Source organism: Trachypithecus francoisi, unplaced genomic scaffold (genome assembly GCF_009764315.1).
Source record: "Trachypithecus francoisi isolate TF-2019V2 unplaced genomic scaffold, Tfra_2.0 Lachesis_group12, whole genome shotgun sequence".
In the NCBI taxonomy this organism is placed as follows: domain Eukaryota; kingdom Metazoa; phylum Chordata; class Mammalia; order Primates; family Cercopithecidae; genus Trachypithecus; species Trachypithecus francoisi.
The window spans coordinates 67,560,331-67,584,157 of record NW_022681457.1 but is presented as its reverse complement, the minus strand read 5'-3'; the positions used below and the strand labels follow the sequence as shown (position 1 = coordinate 67,584,157).

The window sequence follows — 23,827 nt, the reverse complement described above, 5'->3', positions numbered from 1 at the left end:
CCAGGATGGTCTCGATCTCCTGACCTCGTGATGTACCCGCCTCGGCCTCCCAAAGTGCTGGGAGCCACTGCACCCAGCCTAGTGGAGTTCTTTTTTTTTTTTTTTTTTTTTTCTTGAGACGGAGTCTCACTCTGTCGCCCAGGCTGGAGTGCAGTGGCCAGATCTCAGCTCACTGCAAGCTCCGCCTCCCGGGTTTACGCCATTCTCCTGCCTCAGCCTCCCGAGTAGTTGGGACTACAGGTGCCCGCCACCTCCCTTCAACCAGAGAGGCTATGCATTTACCTGTTTGACAGCTTAGGAGAGCATTTAACATTTTGTTGGAGTCGAAGGATTTATGCTTTCAAAAAAGCTGAAAAACCAGAGGCTGGGTAGATAAATCATACCAGCTGCATAAGTGTGTGCAATGCTTTTGGTCTGTTCAGCCTGGGGACTCTGAAGGGGACTGACGGGTGGTCCTGGGTGGGTGACAGGCTCTCAGAGAGTGAGCTGTGGTCCCTGCCTGCAGGAAAAGGAGCAGTGGCACAGTAGGTGGCCGTGACAGTGATAGTGCTGACCACTCCGAGCCTGTGGAAGCTGCCTGTCTTGTTCTAAGCATCTTATACGTGTCACCTTACTTAGCCGCCATGGCAACCCCGAGACAGGAACTACCACCACTCCCATGTTCCAGGTGGGGGAAACTGAGGCCCAGGAACTGAGGCCCAGGGAGATGAAATAACTTGCCCCAAATGATGTAGCTATAGGGGGATAAGAGCTGGGACGTAGACATAGGTAGTCTGGCTTGAGAGATGATACGTTTAACCACCATTCTGTACTCCCAGTGACAACAATTGTTAATGATAAATATTAATACATAATACATGAGAATAAAACACAGCAGCAGCTGATACACTTGAGCCCAGCTATGTCTCCGGCCCTGTAATACGTGCTTTAAACTCATGGTCTCAGTTCACCCTCACAACCTTAGATGATGGATCCTATTTTTAAAAAAATTTTTTTTTTGAGAGACAGAATCTAGCTCTGTCAGCCAGGCTGGAGTGCAGTGGTACCCTCTTGGCTCACTGCAACCTCTGCCTCCCAGGTCCAAGTGATTCTCTTGCCTCAGCCTCTCGAGTATCTGGGACTACAGGTGCCCGCCACCACACCTGGCTAATTTTTGTATTTTTAGTAGAGGTGGGGTTTCATCATGCTGGCCAGGCTGGTCTTAAACTCCTGACCTCAGGTGATCTGCCTGCCTCAGCCTCCCAAAGTGCTGGGATTACAGGCATGAGCCACTGTGCCTGGCTGACAGATCCTATAATTACCCCCATTTTACCGATGAGGACATTGAGCCTCAGAGCACCTAAGGGGGCTGATGGAGATCACACAGTTCGGGTAAAAGGTGGAACTGGGATGCAGACATAGGCAGCCAGAAGCAGAGCCCTGAAGTCACACTGCTCACCCACACACCCTGCGGGCCCCTAGCCACTTGGCCTTCACTCCGGACCAGTCTTGCTTTCTCTCCCTGACATGTGTCGTGGGCTGAAGAGCCAATTTGTCTCTGCGTGTGGCTGGAATTATGCTCCAGTGTAGGAGCCGTGAGTGGCCACATCACCCTGTGGCCTGCGGGGCAGAAACAACGGGCCTTCAGGAAGTGGACAGAGAGAGGATCTAGGCGAGAGATTAAACAGAAATCCCAATCCAGCCACTGCTCGCTACCTCCACCAACCATTGCCACCTGTATCATCAGAGCGGCCTCCTCCTGGCTCCCTCTCCCTCCTGCATCCTTCCCCAGCCTCAAAACACAGCCAGAGAGATCCTGAGAACATGAGAATCAGATCAGGACTCTCTCAGGGTTCCACCTCACTCTGGTAAGACCCAGAGCCCTCCCCTCAGGGTCCCCCCTCTGCCCCCCTCTCTTCTCTGCCCCCAGCTCCTCCACACTCCCTCTCCTTCACTCTGCTCCAGCCATGCAGAAGCTGTTCCTCAAATACACCAGAAACGCTTCTACCTCGGGACCTTTGCACTGCTCCCTGCCCACAGATCTCTGCCTGGCTCCCTGGCTTCCTCTTCCCAAGCTGACTGTGACTGTGACTCCCTGAGGAGGTCTCGGTCTCGGGTGACCTAATATGGGCAGGGTGGGCCCCGGTGGATCTTCAGGCCCTCAGATTACCTTTCAGGGCTGTGCTCCCAGAAGGGCATCCCAGGGACTCCTGGCACAGCCTGGGGAAGCAAGGCCACGTGCTTCCTGCCTGCCTGGGAACGCCTGGCTGTGTCAGCTCCACGTGGAGCCTAGAGCCTCTGACTGCTCCTAACAGCTCGGACAAATTGCTCTGGAAGCCCAGAAAGCTCGGGAGTGTGCACTGCCTCAGGAGAGGGCGAGGGCCAGGTGGCTGCCTGCCCAGGATCACTCAGCCCACTGCGGTGCCCATGGCAGGCGCTGGCGCCTGGCAGCATGCCTGGCAGCTGGGCTCCCATGACGAATGTCTGGAGGCAGCATCTGTGAGGTCATCGATGGACACAAGCTGCTACAGGCTGCAGCGGCTTCCACGGCGAGGGCCATAGCCCGGGGAAGGGAGTGGGTGGGGGCTCCCTGCTTGGGCGTGTCAGGACCCATCCCTCTCCTGGCAGCCTTTGAATGTTGTTCACCATCCTCCCGCTGCCCAAGATAGTCTGTCCTCTCCAGAGTAGCCCACAGTGATCTTTTCTATTTTTTATTTTTACATTTTATTATTATCATTTTTTGAGATAGTGTCTTACTTTGTCACCCAGGCTGAGTGCCGTGATGTGATCTCGGCTCACTGTAGCCTCCACTTCCCAGGCTCAAGCAATCCTCCAACCTCAGCCTCCCAAACATGCGTGTGCCACCACACCCAGCTAATTTTTTTGTAGACATGGGGTTTTGCCATGTTGCGCAGGCGGGTCTTGAAATCCTGGGCTCAAGTGATCTGCCTGCCTTAGCCTCCCAAAGTGCTGGGATTACAGGTGTGAGCCACCGCGCCCAGCCCTCAGTAATCTTTTTAAAAACATTAAGTCAGATGATGTGCTCAAATGCCTCCCATAGCTCCCATGTCCCTTGGAACCAAATCCCAGCATCTGACTGTGGTCAATATGCCCACCAGAACCAGGCTCCTGCCACCTCGCTATGCTGACCTCCTGCCACTCTCCCCCGTGACACCTGCTTCAGCCCCTCTGGCCGCCTGACCATTTCTGGAGCACTGCGAATAAATTCACCCTCAGGGTCTGGATATCTGTTTCCACTGCCTGCATCTCACCCTGGCTTCCTACAATGCATCACCTCCTCCGAGAAGCCTTCCCAGAGACCCGCTCTGTTTGCCTTTCCTCCCCAGCACTTATCACCTCCCGGCACACTCCATGGTGGTTCGGCTATCTGTCTATTTTGTCCTGTCTCCAGAATGACAGTTCCACAAGGGAGGCATGCTGCACCGCTGTGTCTGGAAAGACACCTGGCACAGAGTGGGCGCTGCAAAGGTCAGTGACTGGAAGAATCAGTCCCCCCGGCTGCCCCACCCTGCCTCCTCTTCTCACAAACGCCTCAGGCGCTCCCAGACCACAGCAGTCTCCAGACACGTGGCAGTCACCCTGGACTCTCACATGGCTTGCTGGCTGTGCCCCGGGCCTGCATCTCCCTCCTGGCTTACTTCCTGGCAATGCCGCCTGCCGCCACATCCACAATTGCTCTGTCCTCCAGCTCAGGCCCACATCCTCCCATGCAGATCCAAGCCTCAGCCCCCTCAGACTTTGCCTCCTGTCTCACCGCCAGCACCATACTTTGGAACACAAATCCACCCGCATTACCCTCGCTGCTCTTAAGATGAGATCCAGACTCCATAAAGGAGCTGGTAGGACCCTGAATGTTCTGGCCACCGCTGACTTCCCCAACCTCCCATTGACTGCCCTACCTACCTACCTACAGGATCTTGCTCTGTCACCTAGGATGGAGTGATTGATTGATCAACAGGGTATCAATCAGTTACTCAGGACGGAGTGCAGTGGTGCAATTACAGCGCACTGCGGTCTCAAACTCCCAGGCTCAAGTGATCCTTTCACCTCAGCCTCTTGAGTAGCTGGGACTGCAGGAGCCTACTGCCATACCCAGCTAATTAAAAAAAAATTTTGGCCAAGCATGGTGGCTCATGCCTGTAATCTCAGCACTTTGGGAGGCCAAGGTGGGTGAGTCACCCAAGGGCAGGAGTTCGAGACCAGCCTGGCCAACATGGTGAAACCCTGTCTCTACTATAAATACAAAAATTAGCCGGGTGTGGTGGCCTGTAATCCCAGCTACTCGGGAGGATGAGGCAGGAGAATCGCTTGAACCTGGGAGGTGGAGGTTGCCGTGAGCTGAGATTGCGCCACTGCACTCCAGCCTGGGCAACAGAGTGAAACTCCACCCCCCCCGCCAAAAAAAAAAAAAGCAGTTTGGCTGGGGGATAGAGGTGGGTCTATGCTGCCCAGGCTGGTCTCAAACTCCTGGCCTCAAGTGACGCTCCTGCCTTGACCTCCCTAAGTGCTGGGATTACAGGCATGAGCCACTGTGCCCGGCCACAATTTCTATACTTGAGCCAAGGGGCCTATGTTCAGTGGCCTAACGATGCCACCCTCCTCCCCACCACAGGGGCTCTGCACATGCGACTCCAGTTCATAGACATACTTCCTCCATGCCTCATCTTTCCCTTCTGGTTGTTTTTTTAATGGTAAATAGTTATATATACATTCATCTGAATGAGAAATTCAGCATACTTTAAAAAAACCTAGTGTGTGTATATATATAGTTGCATATATACATATTGAGGTTCACAACATATATTGAGGCCCAGAATGTGTGTGTGTCTAGATATATGTTGCATATATACACACAATTTAAAAAACAGAGCAAACATCCGTATAACTGCATCCCAGATGAATGTCTCTCCCGCCCCACTGAACCCCCCTCCTCTTCATCCGCTCCCTCCTCCCTGTTCCCCTCATCCTTGGCAGACGTGACCCTCCTGACCCTTGTTCGGGGACATTATCCCTGGCCCTAGGCTAGATTTGACACCTCCTCCAGCCCTGCATCCCATCCACCCTCAGACCCCATCGGTCTCTGAAGGCTGTCCCCTGGCACAATTCATTCCTGGCTTTTGGCATTATTTGCTAGCTGTTTCCCAAGGGCCTCCGTCCGTGCCAGGATGGCCGGGGTCTGGTCTGACCGTTCCAGCTCCCTGCAGAGGCCCCGGTGCGCAGCAGGCGCTTGCTGCGTGAATAAATGCCAAGTTCTATGCCACGGTGTGCTGTGGAGATTGACACCGGGCCATCACTGAGCACTTGTGCCAGGCCTGTTCAAACACAGGTGCCTGCCTTCCAGGCAGAGGCTGGGGAGCAGGCTCTCACTTCAGCCCAGGGGCACGCGCTGACGACAGCACACGCGGGGGCTGCTGGGTCGCCCAGTGCACAGCACAGTGTGGCCGCCATGGGAGGCGGAGGCACGTGTGCCCCCTTGAACCCAGGTCTGACTCCAAGCAGGTGGCTCTGTGACCATCCAGGGAACTTGCGCCTATTGAAATGGAAGACTGTGGGAGGCCAATGGAGTGAGGTGGGGTGAGACGGACGGTGGGAGTCGCCACTTTGTCTGGACTGCTTTTCCCTCCTGACTCCCCTGGCTAGCTCAGACTCTTTCTCCAGGAAAGCCTCTCCCGCAACAGGGCGGCCCCTCCCACGACTGGGTTAGGGGAGGCCCCCTTTGGGCTCCCACGTTTCCTGTACCCCTCCATCATGGCCGCAATCTGTCTGCCTGGCCCCCCTCCATTCCACCCTGGCCCCTCTACCTGTGCCCCCTCATCTTACTCTGACTACTCTTCCTGGTTCCCTTGTATTCCAGCCCTGACCCCTCAGCCTGGGCCCCCGACCCTGACCCTGACCCCTCTGCCTGGGCCTCCCCCATCTTGACCTGACCCCTCTGGGCTGTCTCTGGGAATGCATCTGTCAGGCACGACTGGGGCTCCCTCAGTCACTGCTGTGTCCCCAACACTGCCTGTAACAGGGCTTGGACCAGGGAAGATATTCTGATTTTGTGAATCTGAGGCAAGGCCTCATTTTTGTGTGTTTTTCAAATACCCCCTCATACCCCATGATTCCGACAGGCAGTCTTCAAGTCCAAGCACTGTTTTAAGGGTACATTCAATCTTCACCACATCCCTATGAGGTAAGTACGTGGTTTATCCCTAGTTTTACAGATGAGGAAACTGAGGCCCAGAGAAGTTCAGTCACTTGCCTGGGGAGTACGCAGCCAAGAAGTGGCTGAGGGAGGGACTGAATGCAGGTGGGCTGACACTGAAGGTCACACTCTTATCCACATGGATATGTTTCTTTTCTTTTTTTTTTTTTTTGAGAGGCAGTCTGTCGCCCAGGCTGGAGTGCAATGGCCGGATCTCAGCTCACTGCAAGCTCCGCCTCCCGGGTTCACGCCATTCACCTGCCTCAGCCTCCCGAGTAGCTGGGACTACAGGCACCCGCCACCTCGCCCGGCTAGTTTTTTGTATTTTTTTAGTAGAGACGGAGTTTCACGGGGTTAGCCAGGATGGTCTCGATCTCCTGACCTCGTGATCCGCCCGCCTCGGCCTCCCAAAGTGCTGGGATTACAGGCTTGAGCCACCGCGCCCGGCCTTCTTTTTTTTTTTTTTTTGAGACTGAGTCTTGCTCTGTTGCTGAGGCTGAAGTGCAGTGGCACGATCTCAGCTCACTGCAACCTCTGCCTCCCAGGCTCAAGCGATTCTCCCGCCTCAGCCTCCAGAATAGCTGGGACCACAGGCATGCGCCACCACGCCTGGCTAATTTTTGTATTTTCAGTAGACATGGGGTTTTACCATGTTGGTCAGGCTGGTCTGGAACCCCTGGCCTCAAGTGATCCACCTGCCTTGGCCTCCCAGAGTGCTGGGATTATAGGCATGAGCCATGGAGCCCAGCCTGGATATATTTCTTTAAATCAACTCATTTTATTTTCTCCTTGACTTGTCCAAGGTGGTTTCTGTAAAATCAGGGGGTGAGTTGCAAACAGTTTTTTCTAATACTCATTAAAGCAAGCATATATCCATTTAAAATAAAATATTTTCCTCCCCACACCACCCAAATCACCTCAAGCACCCCATTTTGGGAAATGCTGCGCCACTCTCAAGCCTGGTTGCCTAGGAGAAAACTTCAGGAAGCAGCTTTAATGAGTAGATAAGAATGATTTGCAATTAGCATCAATTGTCTGTATGCAAATTAAAGCTCCCAACCGCAGGGCCCTCTTTTGCAGCGGGCTCCTCTCCCATTTCATTCCGTTTCTGGGTTCAGCAGATCCTTTCCTTAGACACAGGATGATTTCATACCCACCCTCCCATCTCAGCCACAGTCTACTCTAGGCCTGGCTGTCTTTATGTCTCGGATTTCAAATCCTCCCAGTTGTTTGGGTTCACTAAGGTGGTGGTTCTGTGCCTGGAACGGGGGCTACCACAACGGAGACCTGAGACCCCTGGTGTAGACTTTCTTGGCCCCATGTCCCTCTTCGTGGGACAGGTTTCCCCCCTCCCCCCAGTGTTTTATTTATTTATTTATTTAATTTTTGAGACAGAGTTTCCTCTGTCACCCAGGCTGGAGTGAATGCATTGGTTGTTTTTTTTTTTTTTTAGATGGAGTTTCATTCTATTCCCCAGGCTGGAGTGCAGTGGCGCAGTCTCGGCTCACTGCACCCTCCACCTCCCAGGTTCAAGTGATTCTCCTGCCTCAGCCTCCCGAGTAGCTGGGATTACAGGCGCCCGCCACCATGCCTGGCTAATTTTTGTATTTTTAGTAGAGACGGGGTTTCACCATGTTGGCCAGGCTGGTCTTGAACTCCTGACCTCAGGTGATCCTCCCGCCTTGGCCTCCCAAAGTGCTGGGTTTATAGGCGTGAGCCACCGCGCTCGACCCCGGTGGGCACAATTATTCATTCGTCTCAGTGACAGTCTGATTCTCATCTGTTTCCCTCAGTGGACGGTGGGGAGGCCTGGGGGCCTCATCCAAATGTGTTTGTGATTTCTCTCAGTTCCCAGCACAGTGTCTGGGACAGAGCAAATCCCTAAGAATACTTATGAATGGAATGAATGAATGAATGAATGAGCCATTCAAAAGAGCCCATGTGTTCAAAACATTAAGAGGTACTCGCCACCAGGTGTGGTGGCTCATGCCTGTAATCCCAGCACTTTTGAGAGGTCTAGGTGGGAGGATCCCCTGAGCCCAGGAGTTTGAGACCAGCCTGGGCAACATAGTGAGAACATTTCTCTACTAACAAACTTAAAAAATTAGCTGGGCCTGGGGGTGCACACCTGTAGTCTCAGCTACTTGGGGGTGCTTAGGCGGGAGAAACACTTGAGCCCAGGAGTTCGAGGCTGCAGCGAGCTATGATTGTACCAGTGCACCCCAGCCTGGGTGACAGAGAGGGACCCTGCTTCTAAAAAACAAACAGCCACTTCTCTAGGGAGATGAACTGAGAGATCTAAAACACTCAGACAGTCTCTCTATCTCCTCTTTCCTCCTTCAGCCCTTCTTTGGGCTCTCTGACGCAAGGAGATCCTTGGATCACGGTGTGCCCCGGGAAGTGCTGACATTACAGTCACTCAAACACAGCAGTTTTCAAATCTGTCAAAGAACACTGTAAGCCATGACATCATTTGAGTGGGGATTGATTGGCATTAAACATTTTTAGATAGACTAGACTGGATCAAAGTGTATCACACAAAGGTTAAGAATTATTTTGGAAACCACTGCTTCACCCCTTTTTTTTTTTTTTTTGAGACGGAGTCTCGCTCTGTCGCCAGACTGAAGTGCAGTGGTGTGATCTTTGCTCACTGCAACCTCTGCCTCCCGGATTCAAGCGATTCTCCTGCCTCAGCCTCCCAAGTAGGTGGGACTACAGGTGTGCACCACCACGCCCAGCTAATTTTCGTATTTTTAGTAGAGATGGGGTTTCACCATGTTGGCCAGGATGTTCTTGATCTCTTGACCTTGTGATCTGCCTGCCTTGGTCTCTCAAAGTGCTGGGATTACAGGCGTGAGCCACCACGCAAAGTCATTTTTTTTTTTAAACATAAATATTTCTGTATAGATGGACACAATTCTACTGCACACTGTGGTCAGAAGTCTGAGTTGGCTGCCTGCGTGTGGGTGTCCTGTGTGGAGACAGGCTGGGGTTTGAGAACTGGCAAAGGCTTTAGGGAGCCACAGGAGAGGAAGATCCCTGCACCAACCAGGTTCTGAGCCCTGACAGGTATCGGGGATTCAGGTTAGCCCACCTCAGGCATGGTCAGGAAGGGATGTGGAGCTGTGGACTCAGGGGCTGGCACTGAACACTACAGCACAGCAAGCCCTGCTGGGGTCATAGCACCCTAAGGGGGTCCAAGGATGAGGCTGAGTTCTGTTTGTGTGGAATACTTTTCCCATCTCTGTGCCCTTTTCTGGAAGGTGGCTCATCGCCTCCATCAGAACGTCAGTGTGTGTGGTTGGGACTCCAGGTTGCTGGCTGGCCAATGCCTGCTTTTTTTTTGAGACAGAGTCTCACTCTCGCCAGGCTGGAGTGCAGTGGCGAATCTCGGCTCACTGCAACCTCTGCATCCTGGGTTCAAGTGATTCTCCTGCCTCAGCTGGAACTACAGGTGCCCACCACCATGCCTGGCTAATTTTTTTGTATTTCAGTAGAGATGGGGTTTCACCATGTTGGCCAGGATAGTCTCGATCTCCTGACCTCGTGATTCACCCGCCTTGGACTCCCAAAGTGCTGGGATTACAGGCGTGAGCCACCGCTCCAGGCCAATGCCTCCTCTTTCTCTCTTACTCCCGTCTGCCTCTCTACCAGTGGCTCTCAAAGTGTGGTCCCTGGGACCAGCAGCATCAGCATCTACTGAGAACTTAATGCACAGTCTCAGCCAGGCACAGTGGCTTACACCTGTGATCCCAGCACTTTGGGAGGCTGAGATGGGCGGATCGCTTGAGGTCAGGAGTTGAGACCAGCCTGGCCAACATGGTGAAACCCTGTCTCTACTAAAAATACAAAAATTAGTTGGACATGGTGGTGGGCACCTGTAATCTCAGCAACTCGGGAGGCCAAGGCAGGAGAATTGCTTGAACCTGGGAGGTGGAGGTGCAGTGGGCCCAAGACTGCACCACTGCACTCCAGCCTGGTGAACAAAACGAAACTCCATCTAAAAAACAAACAAACAGGCCGGGCGCTGTGGCTCAAGCCTGTAATCCCAGCACTTTGGGAGGCCGAGACGGGCGGATCACTAGGTCAGGAGATCGAGACCATCCTGGTTAACACAGTGAAACCCCGTCTCTACTAAAAAATACAAAAAACAAGCCGGGCGAGGTGGCGGGCGCCTGTAGTCCCAGCTACTCGGGAGGCTGAGGCAGAAGAATGCCGTAAACCTGGAAGGCGGAGGTTGCAGTGAGCCGAGATCTGGCCACTGCACTCCAGCCTGGGCGACAGTACCAGACTCCATCTCAAAAAACAAACAAACAAACAAACAAACAAAAAACACCAATGCATGTTCTCAGGTCTCTCACTCCGACCTACTGAATCAGAAACGCTGGGTGGGGCCCAGCAGCTGGGCTGAACAAGCCTTCAAGGGCTTCTTTGGGGACCACTGCCCTATACTGTAGAGCCTGGAAGGCCAAACCATGACCTTCCAGACCTCCTTGTAGCTGGGATGGCCCCGTGACGCCAGCTGCTGAAAGGAGTTCTGGGAAAGTGTTTGCTTTCTCCACAGAAAGGGAAAGGTGCTTGAAGGCTGCCACCTTTCCTCTGTTCTCTGCCCCCGACTGCCACTCGCCAGACACCACAGCTCCATCTCAAGGCAGGGAGACATGAGCCAGCACGGTAAAGATGCCGAGCAGGGAGATACAGAGCGCCAATCCTTGAGGCTCTCCATGAGCCGCATCGCTAACCTGGCTCTGCCCTCTCTGGACTTCATGTCAGGGGACTGTTTGTTACACCTCTACTTGTTTAAGCCATAGTGGGTCAGGTTTCCTATTGCCTCCAGTCAAATGCACTCTAACAGATACAGTCTGTGACCCTTGAGAAAGCATACAAACTTTTGGTCTCAGCAGAGAGCAAAGAAAAAAGAGACAGAGGGTCAGAGAGAACCAGAGACTGTTGAAAACAGAGAGACAGAAGGCCAGGGGTTTCTTTCCCTCCACCTGGGGTCCCTGAAGGCTGATGGATGGGCAGTAAGGCAGAGGTCCATGAGCACCCCAATTCTGTCAGCAAACCAGTGACTAGGCGCATGCATCCGTGAGTGTGTTTCTGCGGAGGAGAACCCCACCTTCAGGACCCTAGAAGTAGAACTGGCAGAAGTGGAAGGTGGCCAGAACCCAGACTAGGTTCAAGAGCTTACCTGGGCTGCCTTGGCGGGTCTCGGCTGCCCCCTGCCAGTCCCGTGGGGGTGCTGGAGCCGGAGGAGTACAGCTTCGGTCGGTAGCCCTTGCTTTGGCCAGCAACTGCGGGGGCAGGGGAGACCTCCCGCCGCCTGTCTGTGTGGTGGGACCTCCCGGCAGCCTCGCGACCCCCGCCACAAAGGCCCATACTTCCAGGGGGCTTGTGTGGCCTGGCGGGCCGTGGAGCCTTGGCCAGGGACATGCAGCTGGGGCTGGAGGTGTAGAGGGTGGTGTCGATGCCACTGTCGCTGGAGCCACCCTTAGAGAGGGGGTCTTGCTCCGGCTCCAGGGGGTCCAGGGGGTCGAACCAGCGGTCGTCGCTGTGGCTGCTGGATGCGTTGCTGGAGAGGGTGTTGCTGCTGGAATGACTTGAGTACTGAGGTTCTCCCTGAGGGGCAAGAGAAGCGTGTCATTCCCAGACTCCAGGGCAGGGGTGCATCTTCCCTCGCTGGGTCCTCCCTCCGCCTGGGCCTGAACCCTGGGACCAGACAGCTTCAAATCCTGGCTTCTCATCTATTGGCTGTGTTACCTTGGGCAAGTGATTTACCTTCCCTTTGCCTCAGTTTCCACATCTGTACAATGGAGGGTGATAGTAAGCCTGCCTAACGGGGCTGCTCGGAGGAACAAATGACATCACGCACAGAACGTGCTTCCCACACCTCAGACTCAGAGAATCTAAGACTGAGCTCGGCACCGTTTTCCCTGTCTCAGTGACTCCAGCCATGTTTTCAGCTGCCCCTGCCAAGAGCAGTGGACTCACCTTGACCCCGCTTTTGCTCTCACTCACGTCCAGCCCAACAGCAAACCCTGCTGCCCGCGTCCTCAACACAGATCTGGGACCTGTCACTTCCTGCTCCACGGCTCCGCCTGGTCCTGTCCATGCCTGTCCTGTCCCCTCCCCAGTGCCAGTGCAGCAGCCTCCTCCCTGGTCTCTCTGCACCCTCATCCCCGTTTATTCCCCATGCGCAGCCAGTGGGAGGCTGGGAACACCTGAGTTAGATTATGTCCCCCACCCTGCGGCTCCATCTTACTCCAGGCACAAGTGAGAGTTCCCACCACGGCCCATGGGGCTTTGATGCTTGGGTCCCGGTTTCCGATGTCATCTCCCCTCCCTCCCGATCACGTTGCTGCGGCCATGGTGGCCCCCTTGCTGTTCTCTGAACACAATGGGCACTCCCCCTCAGGGCCTCTGCACCTGCTGCTCCCTCTGCCTGTAATGCTCTTCCCTGAGGGATCTTCGTGGGCTGCTCCTTCCTTCACTCCAGGTTTCTGCTCACAGGTCACCCCCTCAAAGGCCCTCTCTGATCATGTCATCCTCGAGCTGCAGTGCTTGTCACTCTGTCCCCTGGACTGTGCGTTTTCTTTTCTTTTCTTTCTTTCTTTTTTTTTTTTGAGGTGGAGTCTTGCTTTGTTGCCCAGGCTGGAGTGCAGTGGTGTAATCCTCTGCTTCCTGGGTTCAAGTGATTCTCATGCCTCAGCCTTCCAAGGAGCTGGGATTACAGGTGCCTGCCATCACGCCTGGCTAATTTTTGTATTTTTAGTAGAGATGGGGTTTTATTAGGTTGCCCAGGCTGGTCTCGAACTCCTGACTGCAGCTGATCCGTCCGCCTTGGCCTCCCAAAGTGCTGGGATTACAGGCGAGAGCCACCGCACCCAGCCCGCGCTTTTTCTTGTACAACAGATCTGTTTATCTTTTTACTGCTTGCTGCCCTCACTGGGAAGTCAGCTAGCTGAGGACAGGGCTGGTCTGTCCTCTTCATCATCATGGTCCCAATGCCTGGAGTGTTGTAAGGGCTTGTGAAACACCCACTGATTGAATGGATACAAAGAGATTGCCAAGGGCCCCTGTAAACCATCTACTCCTCCTGGACACACAGGACATTTACTAGCCTTCCTGGGACATGTAAGACTACATTTCCCAGCCTCCCTTGCAGTTAGGTGTGGCCACGTGATGGAATGGAAGTGATTCATACCATTTCCAGGCCTGGTCTAAAAAACACCTCCCACGTGATCTTTTCTCTCACTCACCTCCACTGCTGGAAAGATGCAGGGACCTAGCAGAGGGCTTGGAACCTCTGAGGAAGAGCAGAGTCACAAGAGGGAGGGAGCCTGGGCTCTGAATCACCATGTGGATGGTGGGTAGATGCTCACTGAATACCTGCACTGCACTGTTACAGGAGAGGGAAATCTACTTCCACTGTATGAGGTCACTGAGATTCGGGGCTGTCTGTTACGGCAGCTGATTTACCATGACTGATGGAACAAAGAGGAAACTGCAGCTCGAGGAGGTAAAGAGATTTGCCTAAGATTACCACTGATGAGGGCTGGAGCCAGAATGTGAACCTGGTTGTTTCCAACTCCAGACCAAGTAGTCAACCCCTCAGCTGAGTGGAAGGTGGTGGAGGTGGAGGATGTGCCCAAGTGTGAAGCTCAGAGGCCACACCCAGGTAGGCCTGGCTCCCCCGGTGGGGCAGGGTGCTGCTCAGACTCACTTTGGAATGCCTGTTGGGGGAATCTTTGCCTGCTGCATCCTGCCTGGACGGGTGCTTGTTCCCGCTGCTTCCGGCTATGGCTGAGAGCCTGGCCTGGGCGGGCACATGCCACAAAGGCTCTGTAGGAAAACAGGAGACACACCAGTGGTTAGGAGTGACTCAGGCCAGGGCCTAAAGAATCCGGCCCCTCTGCCAGCCTGTCTGCTCACCCAGGGCATGACCCCATCAATTTATGCCTTGGAGTTCAACACTCAGTAACAGAGAATACATCTCAGCACATACTATGTGCCAGACACTGTTCTGAGAGCCTCAGTGAAGCCGTACAATATCCCATTTCCCTCCATCCCTGTCACCCAGGCTAAAGTGCAGTGGCATGATCATAGCTCACTGTAACCTCGAACTCCTGGGTTGAAGCCATCCTCCCACTTCAGCCTCCCAAGTAGCTAGGACTACAGGTGTGCATCACCATGCTTGGCTAATTTTTTTTTTTTTTTTTGAGGTCTTGCTATGGCATCCAGGGTGGTCTTGAACTCCTGGCTTCAAGTGATCCTCCTGCCTCAGCCTCCCAAAGTGCTGGGATGATAGGTGTGAGCCACCATGCCTGGCCTCCTTCACCCATTTTTCTATGAGTTTGACTTTTTTTTTTTTTTTTTTTTTGAGATGGGGTCTCGCTCTGTCGCCCAGGCTGGAGTGCAGTGGTGTGATCTCAGCTCACTGCAACCTCCGCCGCCCAGGATTCAAGTGATTCTCCTGTCTCAGCCTCTCGAGTAGCTGGAATTACAGGCGAGCACCACCATGCCCAGCTCATTGTTTTGTAATTTTAGCAGAGACAGGGTTTCACCATATTGGCCAGGCTGGTCTCGAACTCCTGACCTCGTGATCCACCTGCCTTGGCAAGTCTTTACATATGCAACGTAGTAATCCTTTGTTGGTTATATGTACATACTTTTTTTTTTTTTTTGATACGGAGTTTTGCTCTGGCACCCAGGCTAGAGCGCAGTGGTGTGATCTTGGCTCACTGCAACCTCCGCCTCCCGGGTCAAGCGATTCTCCTGCCTCAGCCTCCTGAGTAGCTGGGATTACAGGCACTGGCCACCACGCCCAGCTAATTTTTGTATTTTTAGTAGAGACGGGGTTTCACTATCTTGGCCAGGCTGATCTCGAACTCCTGACCTTGTGATCCACCCATCTCGGTCTCCCAAAGTGCTAGGATTACAGGTGTGAGCCACCGTGCCTGGCCCATAACTTTTTTAAAAAACAAAAATGGAATCATAATAAACACTGTCCTACAACTTAATTTTTCACTTTGTAATATATCTATACTTGCTTTTCTCTTTATATCTTCGCAATAGGTCTTCACATAATTGAACGTGATGTTACCCTACGAGTATTGCACCAAGTGAATATACATCAATGACCTGCCAGTTTCCTACTGATGGATATTTACATTAGCTTCAACAGTCTTGCAATGGCCTTCCCTCTACATGTGACTTTGAGCAAGTGTAGGATTGTGTATGGGACAGAGAGTTCTACTGTTGGAACTGCTGGTCCAAAGGTGAAGTGGGTTTAAGAGTAGCGGCTGCAAAAAAAAAACAAAAAAAAACAAAAAAAATTAAAAAACAAACAAACAAAAACCAAAAAAAAGGCCGGGCGCGGTGGCTCAAGCCTGTAATCCCAGCACTTTGGGAGGCTGAGACGGGTGGATCATGAGGTCAGGAGATTGAGACCATCCTGGCTAACATGGTGAAACCCCGTCTCTACTAAAAAATACAAAAAACTAGCCAGGTGAGGTGGCGGGTGCCTGTAGTCCCAGCTACTCGGGAGGCTGAGGCAGGAGAATGGCATAAACCCGGGAGGCAGAGCTTGCAGTGAGCTGAGATCTGGCCACTGCACTCCAGCCCCGGCGATACAGCGAGACTCCGTCTCAAAAAAAAAAAAAACAAAAACAAAAAGAGTAGCGGCTGCTGTGGATGTCAGGCAGGGCATGGTGGCTCACGCCTGTAATCCCAGCACTTTGGGAGGCTGAGGCAGGCAGATCATGAGGTCAAGAGTTTGAGATCATCCTATCCAACATGGTGAAAGCCCATCTCAACTTAAAAAAAAAAAACAAAAAATAGCTGGGCATGGTGGTGTGCACCTGTAGTCCCAGCTACTCAGGAGGCTGAGGCAAAAGAATCGCTTCAACCTGGGAGGAGGAGGCTGCAGTGAGCCGAGATCGCGCCCTTGTACTCCAGCCTGGTGACTGAGTGAGACTCTGTCTCAAAAAAAAAAAAAAAAAAAAAAAAAAGCCGGGCGCGGTGGCTCAAGCCTGTAATCCAGCACTTTGGGAGGCCGAGACGGGCGGATCACGAGGTCAGGAGATCGAGACCATCCTGGCTAATACGGTGAAACCCCGTCTCTACTAAAAAATACAAAAAACTAGCCGGGCGAGGTGGCGGCGCCTGTAGTCCCAGCTACTCGGAGGCTGAGGCAGGAGAATGGCGGAAACCCAGGAGGCGGAGCTTGCAGTGAGCTGAGATCTGGCCACTGCACTCCAGCTTGGGCAACAGAGCAAGACTCTGCCTCAAAAAAAAAAAAAAAAAAAAAAAAAAAAAAAAAAAAAAAAAAAAAAGAGTAGCAGCTGCTGTGGATGTCAACTGGTTTAACCTCTCCAGCCTAGTCAGTATGCCTGAACAGAGTATCTTGTTGACCTTAAAAAAAATAATTGGCCAGGCGTGGCTCATGCCTGTAATAACAGCTCTTTGGGAGGCCAAGATGGGAGGGTCATTTGAGGTCAGGAGTTCAGGACCAGCCTGATCAACATGGTGAAACCCTGTCTCTCCTAAAAATACAAAAAAATTAGCTGGGTGTGATGGCACATGCCTGTAGTCCCCGCTACTCGGGAGGCTGAGGCAGGAGAATCGCTTGGACCCGGAAGGTGGAGGTTGCAGTGAGCCGAGATTGTGCCACTGCACTCCAGCTTGGGCAACAGAGCAAGACTCTGCCTCAAAAAAAAAAAAAAAAAAAAAGGCCGGGCGCGGTGGCTCAAGCCTGTAATCCCAGCACTTTGGGAGGCCGAGACGGGCGGATCACGAGGTCAGGAGATCGAGACCATCCTGGCTAATATGGTGAAACCCTGTCTCTACTTAAAAATACAAAAAACTAGCCGGGCGACGAGGCGGGCGCCTGTAGTCCCAGCTACTCCGGAGGCTGAGGCAGGAGAATGACGTGAACCCGGGAGGCGGAGCTTGCAGTGAGCTGAGATCCGGCCACTGCACTCCAGCCTGGGTGGCAGAGCAAGACTCCGTCTCAAAAAAAAAAAAAAAAAAAAAAAAAATATATATATATATATGTATGTATATATAAATAAATAAAAATTGACCAACCCCAGTGGAGGGCATTTAGATATTATCTATGGAAATTACAAATGCACTAACTGAGGAGCTGAACACTGGTGGTTTAACCCCAAAGCTGACTTTTGATCACTACGGTATTCAAGATCATTAACATAATGATAATTCCCATTAAGCGTGTGTTCTGTGTCAGGCGCTACCGTAAGCACTCTGCATACATCACCCTGATGTATCCTCCCAGTACCGCTGTGAAGTGCGTATCAGGAGCATCTCCAATAGATGTGGAACAAGCCTCGGGGAAGTTAAGCAGCTGGTCCAAGGTCACACAGTAGGAAAGGGCCAGACAGGACGTGGGGCTCAGGCTGGCCTGGTTTAGTGCCCGTGCTGTCAAACCCTGCCTCCTCCCTGGGCTTCACCAACAACAGCAATGCTGACAGTGGTAGAGAGTGAGTGCCCGGTAGGCAGGAGGCCTTGTTCTAATGATGGGCCGTGGACTTCGACGGCATTATCTCACTGGACCCCCGCCAAACTGCCCTGGAAGGAGAGACACCTAGAATGTCCACTACAGGGGACCTGAGGCTAAGGGGGAGGAGGTCACTGCTGAGGCCACACACCAAGCACATGCCCAACTCAGAACTGCCCACCAGGCCTGTGGGACCCTGAGCCCGCAACCACAACACTGCCACCTCCGGTGCAAGCCCAGGGTACTCTCGGACCCGGGTTCCTGCTGGGGAAGGTGGCCTGGGTGACTGGGCAGAGCACTCAGGGCCACTGCAGAGAATGGCCTGGCTGGACGTCGTCTAGTCTCAGTTGAGGGTGTCACTGCCTGTGTGGCTTTCACTGGGGAGCCATGGATGCAAGAAAGTGGGGAGGCTGGCCTCTTTGTCCACCTGCCCTGCCTCCATTGATGGTTTACCTCTTTGGGACATCCTTATATACCCAGAAGGTGCTGGTTCCCTGGGAGGCAGGCAGTCACGCTGGGAAACCACATTTATACAGAGCAAAGCCCATGACAGTCACATCTGGCCTCAAAAACCACGGACAATGGACAACTCCAGCGCTCTGCCTCTGGGCTGACCTCTGCCCGACTTGAGACTCGAACTCAGATGCCCTGCAGCATCTCCACTTGGGTATCTGTTGGGCACTCTCACCGAACATGGCTAAGGCCAAGGTCAAGGGCTGTACCTTCCCCCAAACCTGCGTCTCCCATGGTTTTCCTGCTCAGTTCATGGCTTCTCCTTTCAGCTGCTGTGGCCAAAACCCCTGTGGCATCCTTGACTTCTCTCATGCCCACAACTAGGCATCATCAGGAAATTTGGTTAACGCTGCCTTTAAAATACTATATCCAGAACCGCGTATCTCCCCCTTCCTCTGTCCCCACCTGGTCCTGCTCTCACCCCACCTGACAGTAATCTGTAGCCAGGGGGCCCTTGGAACACCCGAGTCAGATCCTGCCCCTCCTCTGCACAGAAGACTGAGACCTGCAGCTCCTGTCCCACTCTTAGTACAGGACAATGGCCTCCCTGTGGCCCACGAGGCTCCACATACTCTGCCCCTGTCCCCTCCCTGACCTCAGTTCTCACCACATGGGCCTCGTCACCACCACCTCAGGGTCTCTGACTAGCTGTTCACTTTCCCTGGAATGTTCTCATTCCCACTGACTTCTTCGCATTATTCCAGCCTCACCTGAAATGTGATTTGCTCAGAGATGCCCTCCAAACCCTGTCAATGTCTTTCTGCAGGCTATGACAGTTTCCACTTTTTTTTTTTTGTTTGAGACAGAGACTTGCTTTGTTGCCCAGGCTGGAGTGCAGCAGCACAATCTCGGCTCACTGCAACCTCCGCCTCCTGGGTTCAAGTGATTCTCCTGCCTCAGCCTCCTGAGTAGCTGGGATTACAGGCACCTGCCACCCCATCCAGCTAATTTTTGTATTTTTAGTAGAGATGGGGTTTCACCATGTTGGCCAGGCTGCTCTTGAACTCCGGACCTCAAGTGATCCTCCCGCCTTGGCCTCCCAAAGTGCTGGGATTACAGGTGTGAGCCACCACGCCCGGCCTAGTTTCCACATTACACTCAGCATTACTGTTGATGTTTCATCATCATCGTGCCCCTGTTATTATCCAATTCTCCCACCAGACTGTCAGCTCCAAGAAGACAGAAAACATGCCTGCCTGGTGGCATCACCAGTTGAAGGCATGCACAGGTTGGAAGGCCAGCTTCCCCCCAATCCTGGCTGCCCCTGCATTCTCCTGCCCTGGCTCTGCTCTCAGCAGGCCCTGATCCTGGTTCTCTGGATCAGCCCTCAGTGACCTGCTGGCCTTCCTACCGCAACCTCAACATGCTGGGCAGGGGACAGCGTGAGAGATACGCTAAAACCCTGGGCCAGGCACAGACTCAGGGCAGCCAGTGACCCTGGAGGTACCTTCCCAACCTGGGTGCTCTGAGGCCTGGGAAACGCTCACACTCTGTGGGTCAGGGGTTGTGGGTGGAGCTTATGGGGGGGGGGTCCTGGGACCCAACAGGGTTCCGTTCATATCCCGCTTAGTGACCTGGGACAAGTGACAACCTTTCTGTGCCTCATCGTCCTCCTCTCTGACCAGGGGCAGTCGCAGTGCCTACTCTGTCACGTTCCTGAGACGACTAAACACGAACGCATGTGCAGCGCTGCACACTGGATAGTCCACAAAACCGTGTGGCTGTTATTAAGATGGCTCGCTCCATCGGGGCTGGGCAAACCCCCACATCTGCTGTGAAGCCTGATCCTTCCCATCTTTAGTGAACTACCTTTTTTTTTTTTTTTTTTGAGACAGCGTGTTGCTCTGTCGCCCAGGCTAGAGTGTAGTGGATCATGGCTCACTGCAGCCTCAAGCTGCAGCCATCCTTACCCCTCAGCCTCTTGAGCAGCTGGGACCATAGGTGCGCACTGCCACACCTAGCTATTTTTTTTTTTTTTTTGTAGAGGCAGAGTCCCGCTAGGTTGCCCAGGCTGGTTTCAAACTTCTAGCCTCAAGCAATCCTCCCACCTCAGCTTCCCAAAGTGCTAGGATTATAGGTGTGAGCCACTGTGCCCAACCTTTTTTCTGGGTCTTGAATACATTCTAGAAATCACAATGATTTCTTTTTTTATTTTTTAGACGGAGTGCCAGTCTGTCTCCGAGGAATGCAATGCGCGGTCTCGGCTCACTGCAACCTCTATCTCCTGGGTTCAAGCGATTCTCCTGCCTCAGCCTCCTGAGTAGCAGGGATTACAGGTGCATGCCAGCTAATTTTTGTATTTTTGGTAGAGGTGGGGTTTCATTATGTTGGTCAGGCTGGTCTTGAACTCCTGGCCTCAAGTGATCCACCTGCCTCTGCCTCCTAAAGTGCTGGGATTACAGGCGTGAGCCACCGCGCCTGGCCTCACGATGATTTCTAAACAGATTTCCCTGATCTGTGTGGGCGTGTGTGTGTGGCAGCAGCAATTTTAGGAGTCAACTATAACAAGGTCAAGGAAGTGAGCGGGGAGCCAAGCTCCAGGAGACAGAAGGGGAAGGGAAGGGCAACAGTGAGTTTCTTATCTGGGGCCCATGGTGTATGCGGGAAACATTTCTTCCCCATTTTGTACTTTGATATGTAATAAAATAGCCAAGCAACACTTTTCTCTTTTTCTGAACTTGGTGAGGAAAAAGGAAAAAAGGGATCCAAATCTATCTGTCTTGGAGCAAAGATGACAGAATTAGGGGCAGTGACAGGCATGATTAAGTGTGCTAAGGACAGGAGCAAACCACGTATGCCCTGGAAGCAGCAAAGAGGCTGAGGCCCCAGCAGTTCCACCTGCTTCCCTGAAGCCCAATCACTGTCTCTGGTTTGTTTTTTGTTTTTTTTTTTTTTGAGACAGAGTTTCTCTCTTGTTACCCAGGCTGGAGTGCAATGGTGCGATCTCAGCTCACTGCAACCTCCGCCTCCCTGGTTCAAGTGATTCTCCTGCCTGAGCCTCCCGAGTAGCTGGGATTCCAGGCATGCACCATCACGCCTGGCTAATTTTTGTATTTTTAGTAGAGATGGGGTTTCACCAAATTGGCCAGGCTGGTCTCGAACTCCCGACCTCAGGTGATCCGGCCCCTCTTGGCCTCCCAAAGTGCTGGGATTATAGGCGTGACACTGTCTCTGGTTTAAGAGAACCATGGGCTGAGACACTAAGGAATTCTCCAGGCCACGAATCTTGGGGCATGCAGCCTCTTCCATACCCCACAGCACCTGGGAGAGCTGGTGTGCTGATGGGGTCACCTCTCCCAGCTGCCTGGAAATTCTCAAACATTCCCTAAGAGGACATCTCCACCCCTCCCACTCTGACACCACCACTTTCTAACATTGCTCATTTGTTTGCTTCCTTCTGAATCCATCTTGCCCATTCAACTGCTAGTTCTCAGACTTCAAAGGGGCTACAGGTTTGTTCTACGGAATTATGTTTAAAATATTCATCTGAGGCCGGGCACGGTGGCTCAAGCCTGTAATCCCAGCACTTTGGGAGGCTGAGACGGGCGGATCACGAGGTCAGGAGATCGAGATCATCCTGGCTAACACTGTGAAACCTTGTCTCTACTAAAAAAATACAAAAAACTAGCTGGCCGTGGCGGCAGGCACCTGTAGTCCCAGCTACTCGGGAGGCTGAGGCGGGAGAATGGCGTAAACCCGGGAGGCGGAGCTTGCAGTGAGCTGAGATCTGGCCACTGCACTCCAGCCTGGGTGACAGAGCGAGACTCCGTCTCAAAAAAAAAAAAAAAAAAAAAAATTCATCTGAGTAGTTCTCAACTTGACTAATAATGGGGAAGAAGGCCGGCGCAGTGGCTCAAGCCTGTAATCCCAGCACTTTGGGAGGCCAAGATGGACGGATCACGAGGTCAGGAGATCGAGTCCATCCTGGCTAACACAGTGAAACCCCGTCTCTACTAAAAAATACAAAAAACTAGCCAGGTGTGGTGGCGGGCACCTGTAGTCCCAGCTACTTGGGAGGCTGAGGCAGGAGAATGGCGTAAACCTGGGAGGTGGAGCTTGCAGTGAGCCGAGATCCGGCCACTGCACTCCAGCCTGGGTGACAGAGCGAGACTCTGTCTCAAAAAAAAAAAAAAAAAAAAAAAAAAATGGGGAAGAAACATTGAGAAGATGCTCAATCTCAGCAGTCTTCAGAAAAACGCAAATTACAAACACAATGTCAGCTGGGTGCAGTGGCTCATGCCTGTAATCCCAGCACCACTTTGGGAGGCCGAGGTAGGAGGATCACTTGAGCCCAGGAGTTCGAGACCAGCCTGGGCAACTTGGCAAGACCTAGTCTCTACAAAAAATGTTTTTGAAAAATAATAAATAAAACCACAATGTGATGGCACCACCTGCCCATCGGAATAAATGAAACACAGAGGCTGGTGAGGGCATGGAGCAACTAGAACTCTCACATGTTGCTGGACAGAGTATAAGATGCTTTGTCATTCTGGGAAACAGTTTAGCACCTTCTTATAAAGTTAAACATACTGGCCCTGTGCGGTGGTTCACACCTGTAATCTCAGCACTTTGGGAGGCTGAGGCGGGTGGATCACTTGAGGTCAGGAGTTCAAGACCAGCCTGGGCAACATGTTGAAACCCTGTCTCTATTAAAAATACAAAATTAGCCGGGAGTGGTGGCGCATGCCTGTGGTTCCAGCTACTCGGGAGGCTGAGGCAGGAGAATCACTTGAGCCTGGGAGGCGGAGGTTGCAGTGAGCTGAGATTGTGCCACCACACTCTAGCTTGGGCAACAGAGTGAGACTCTGTCTCAAAAAAATAAATAATAATAAAATAAAATAAAAAAGTTAAACATATGACCTACAAATTTCACTCCTAGGTGTATACCCTACAGAAATGTGAGCATATGTTCATCAAAAGACAGGCACAAGAATGTTCCCAGCAACACTGCTCTGGGCAGTCCCAACTGTAAACAACCCAAATGTCTATCAACACCAGGATGTGGCAATACCTTGTGGCTCATTCAGACAACCGGGGATGCCGCTCAGATACTGCGATACACTGTGCATTCACAGGGCTGGCTGTCACCAATGTAACACTGGGTGACAGAAACCAGACACACACACACAAAATAGACACAGTGTGATTCTGTATTCCATGAAATTCAAAACCAGGCAAAGCTCAGGCTATGAGAAGTAGGACAGGGTTCCTTTGGGGATACTAACTGGGAGGGGAATGGGCGTTTGGGGAGGCTAGCCATGTTCTGTTTCCCGCCTGGGTGTGTCCACTCTGCGATAGATTATCAGGCTGTGCACTCATCACGTGGGCTCTTTTCTGTTTTTGAGACACAGTCTTGCTCTGTCGCTCAGGCTAGAGTGCATCAACCTCGGCTCAATGCAACCTCTGCCTCCTAGGTTCAAGCAATTCTCCTGCCTCAGCCTCCCCAGTAGCTGGGATTACAGGCATGTACCACCACACCTGGCTAATTTTTGTATTTTTAGTAGAGACAGGCTTTCACCATGTTGGTCAGGCTGGTCTCGAACTCCTGACCTCAAATGATCCACCTGCCTTGGCCTGGCCTCTTTTTTATGGGACAGTCTTGCTTT

At 52.6% G+C, this 23,827-nt stretch overlaps 1 protein-coding gene across 6 annotated transcripts in view; it reads right to left on the bottom strand.

Moving 5' to 3' along the window:
- The window catches only part of SIPA1L3 (signal induced proliferation associated 1 like 3), a 313,577-nt gene that overhangs the window by 34,131 nt on the left and 255,619 nt on the right, over positions 1-23,827 (bottom strand). For all 6 annotated transcript variants that reach the window (XM_033226049.1, XM_033226046.1, XM_033226044.1 and 3 more), the window contains 2 exons: positions 13,914-14,032; positions 11,382-11,809 (listed from right to left, as the gene is read on the bottom strand). In XM_033226049.1, coding sequence (XP_033081940.1) covers positions 11,382-11,809; positions 13,914-14,032 — 547 coding nt within the window. The remainder of the gene's footprint in view (positions 1-11,381; positions 11,810-13,913; positions 14,033-23,827) is intronic.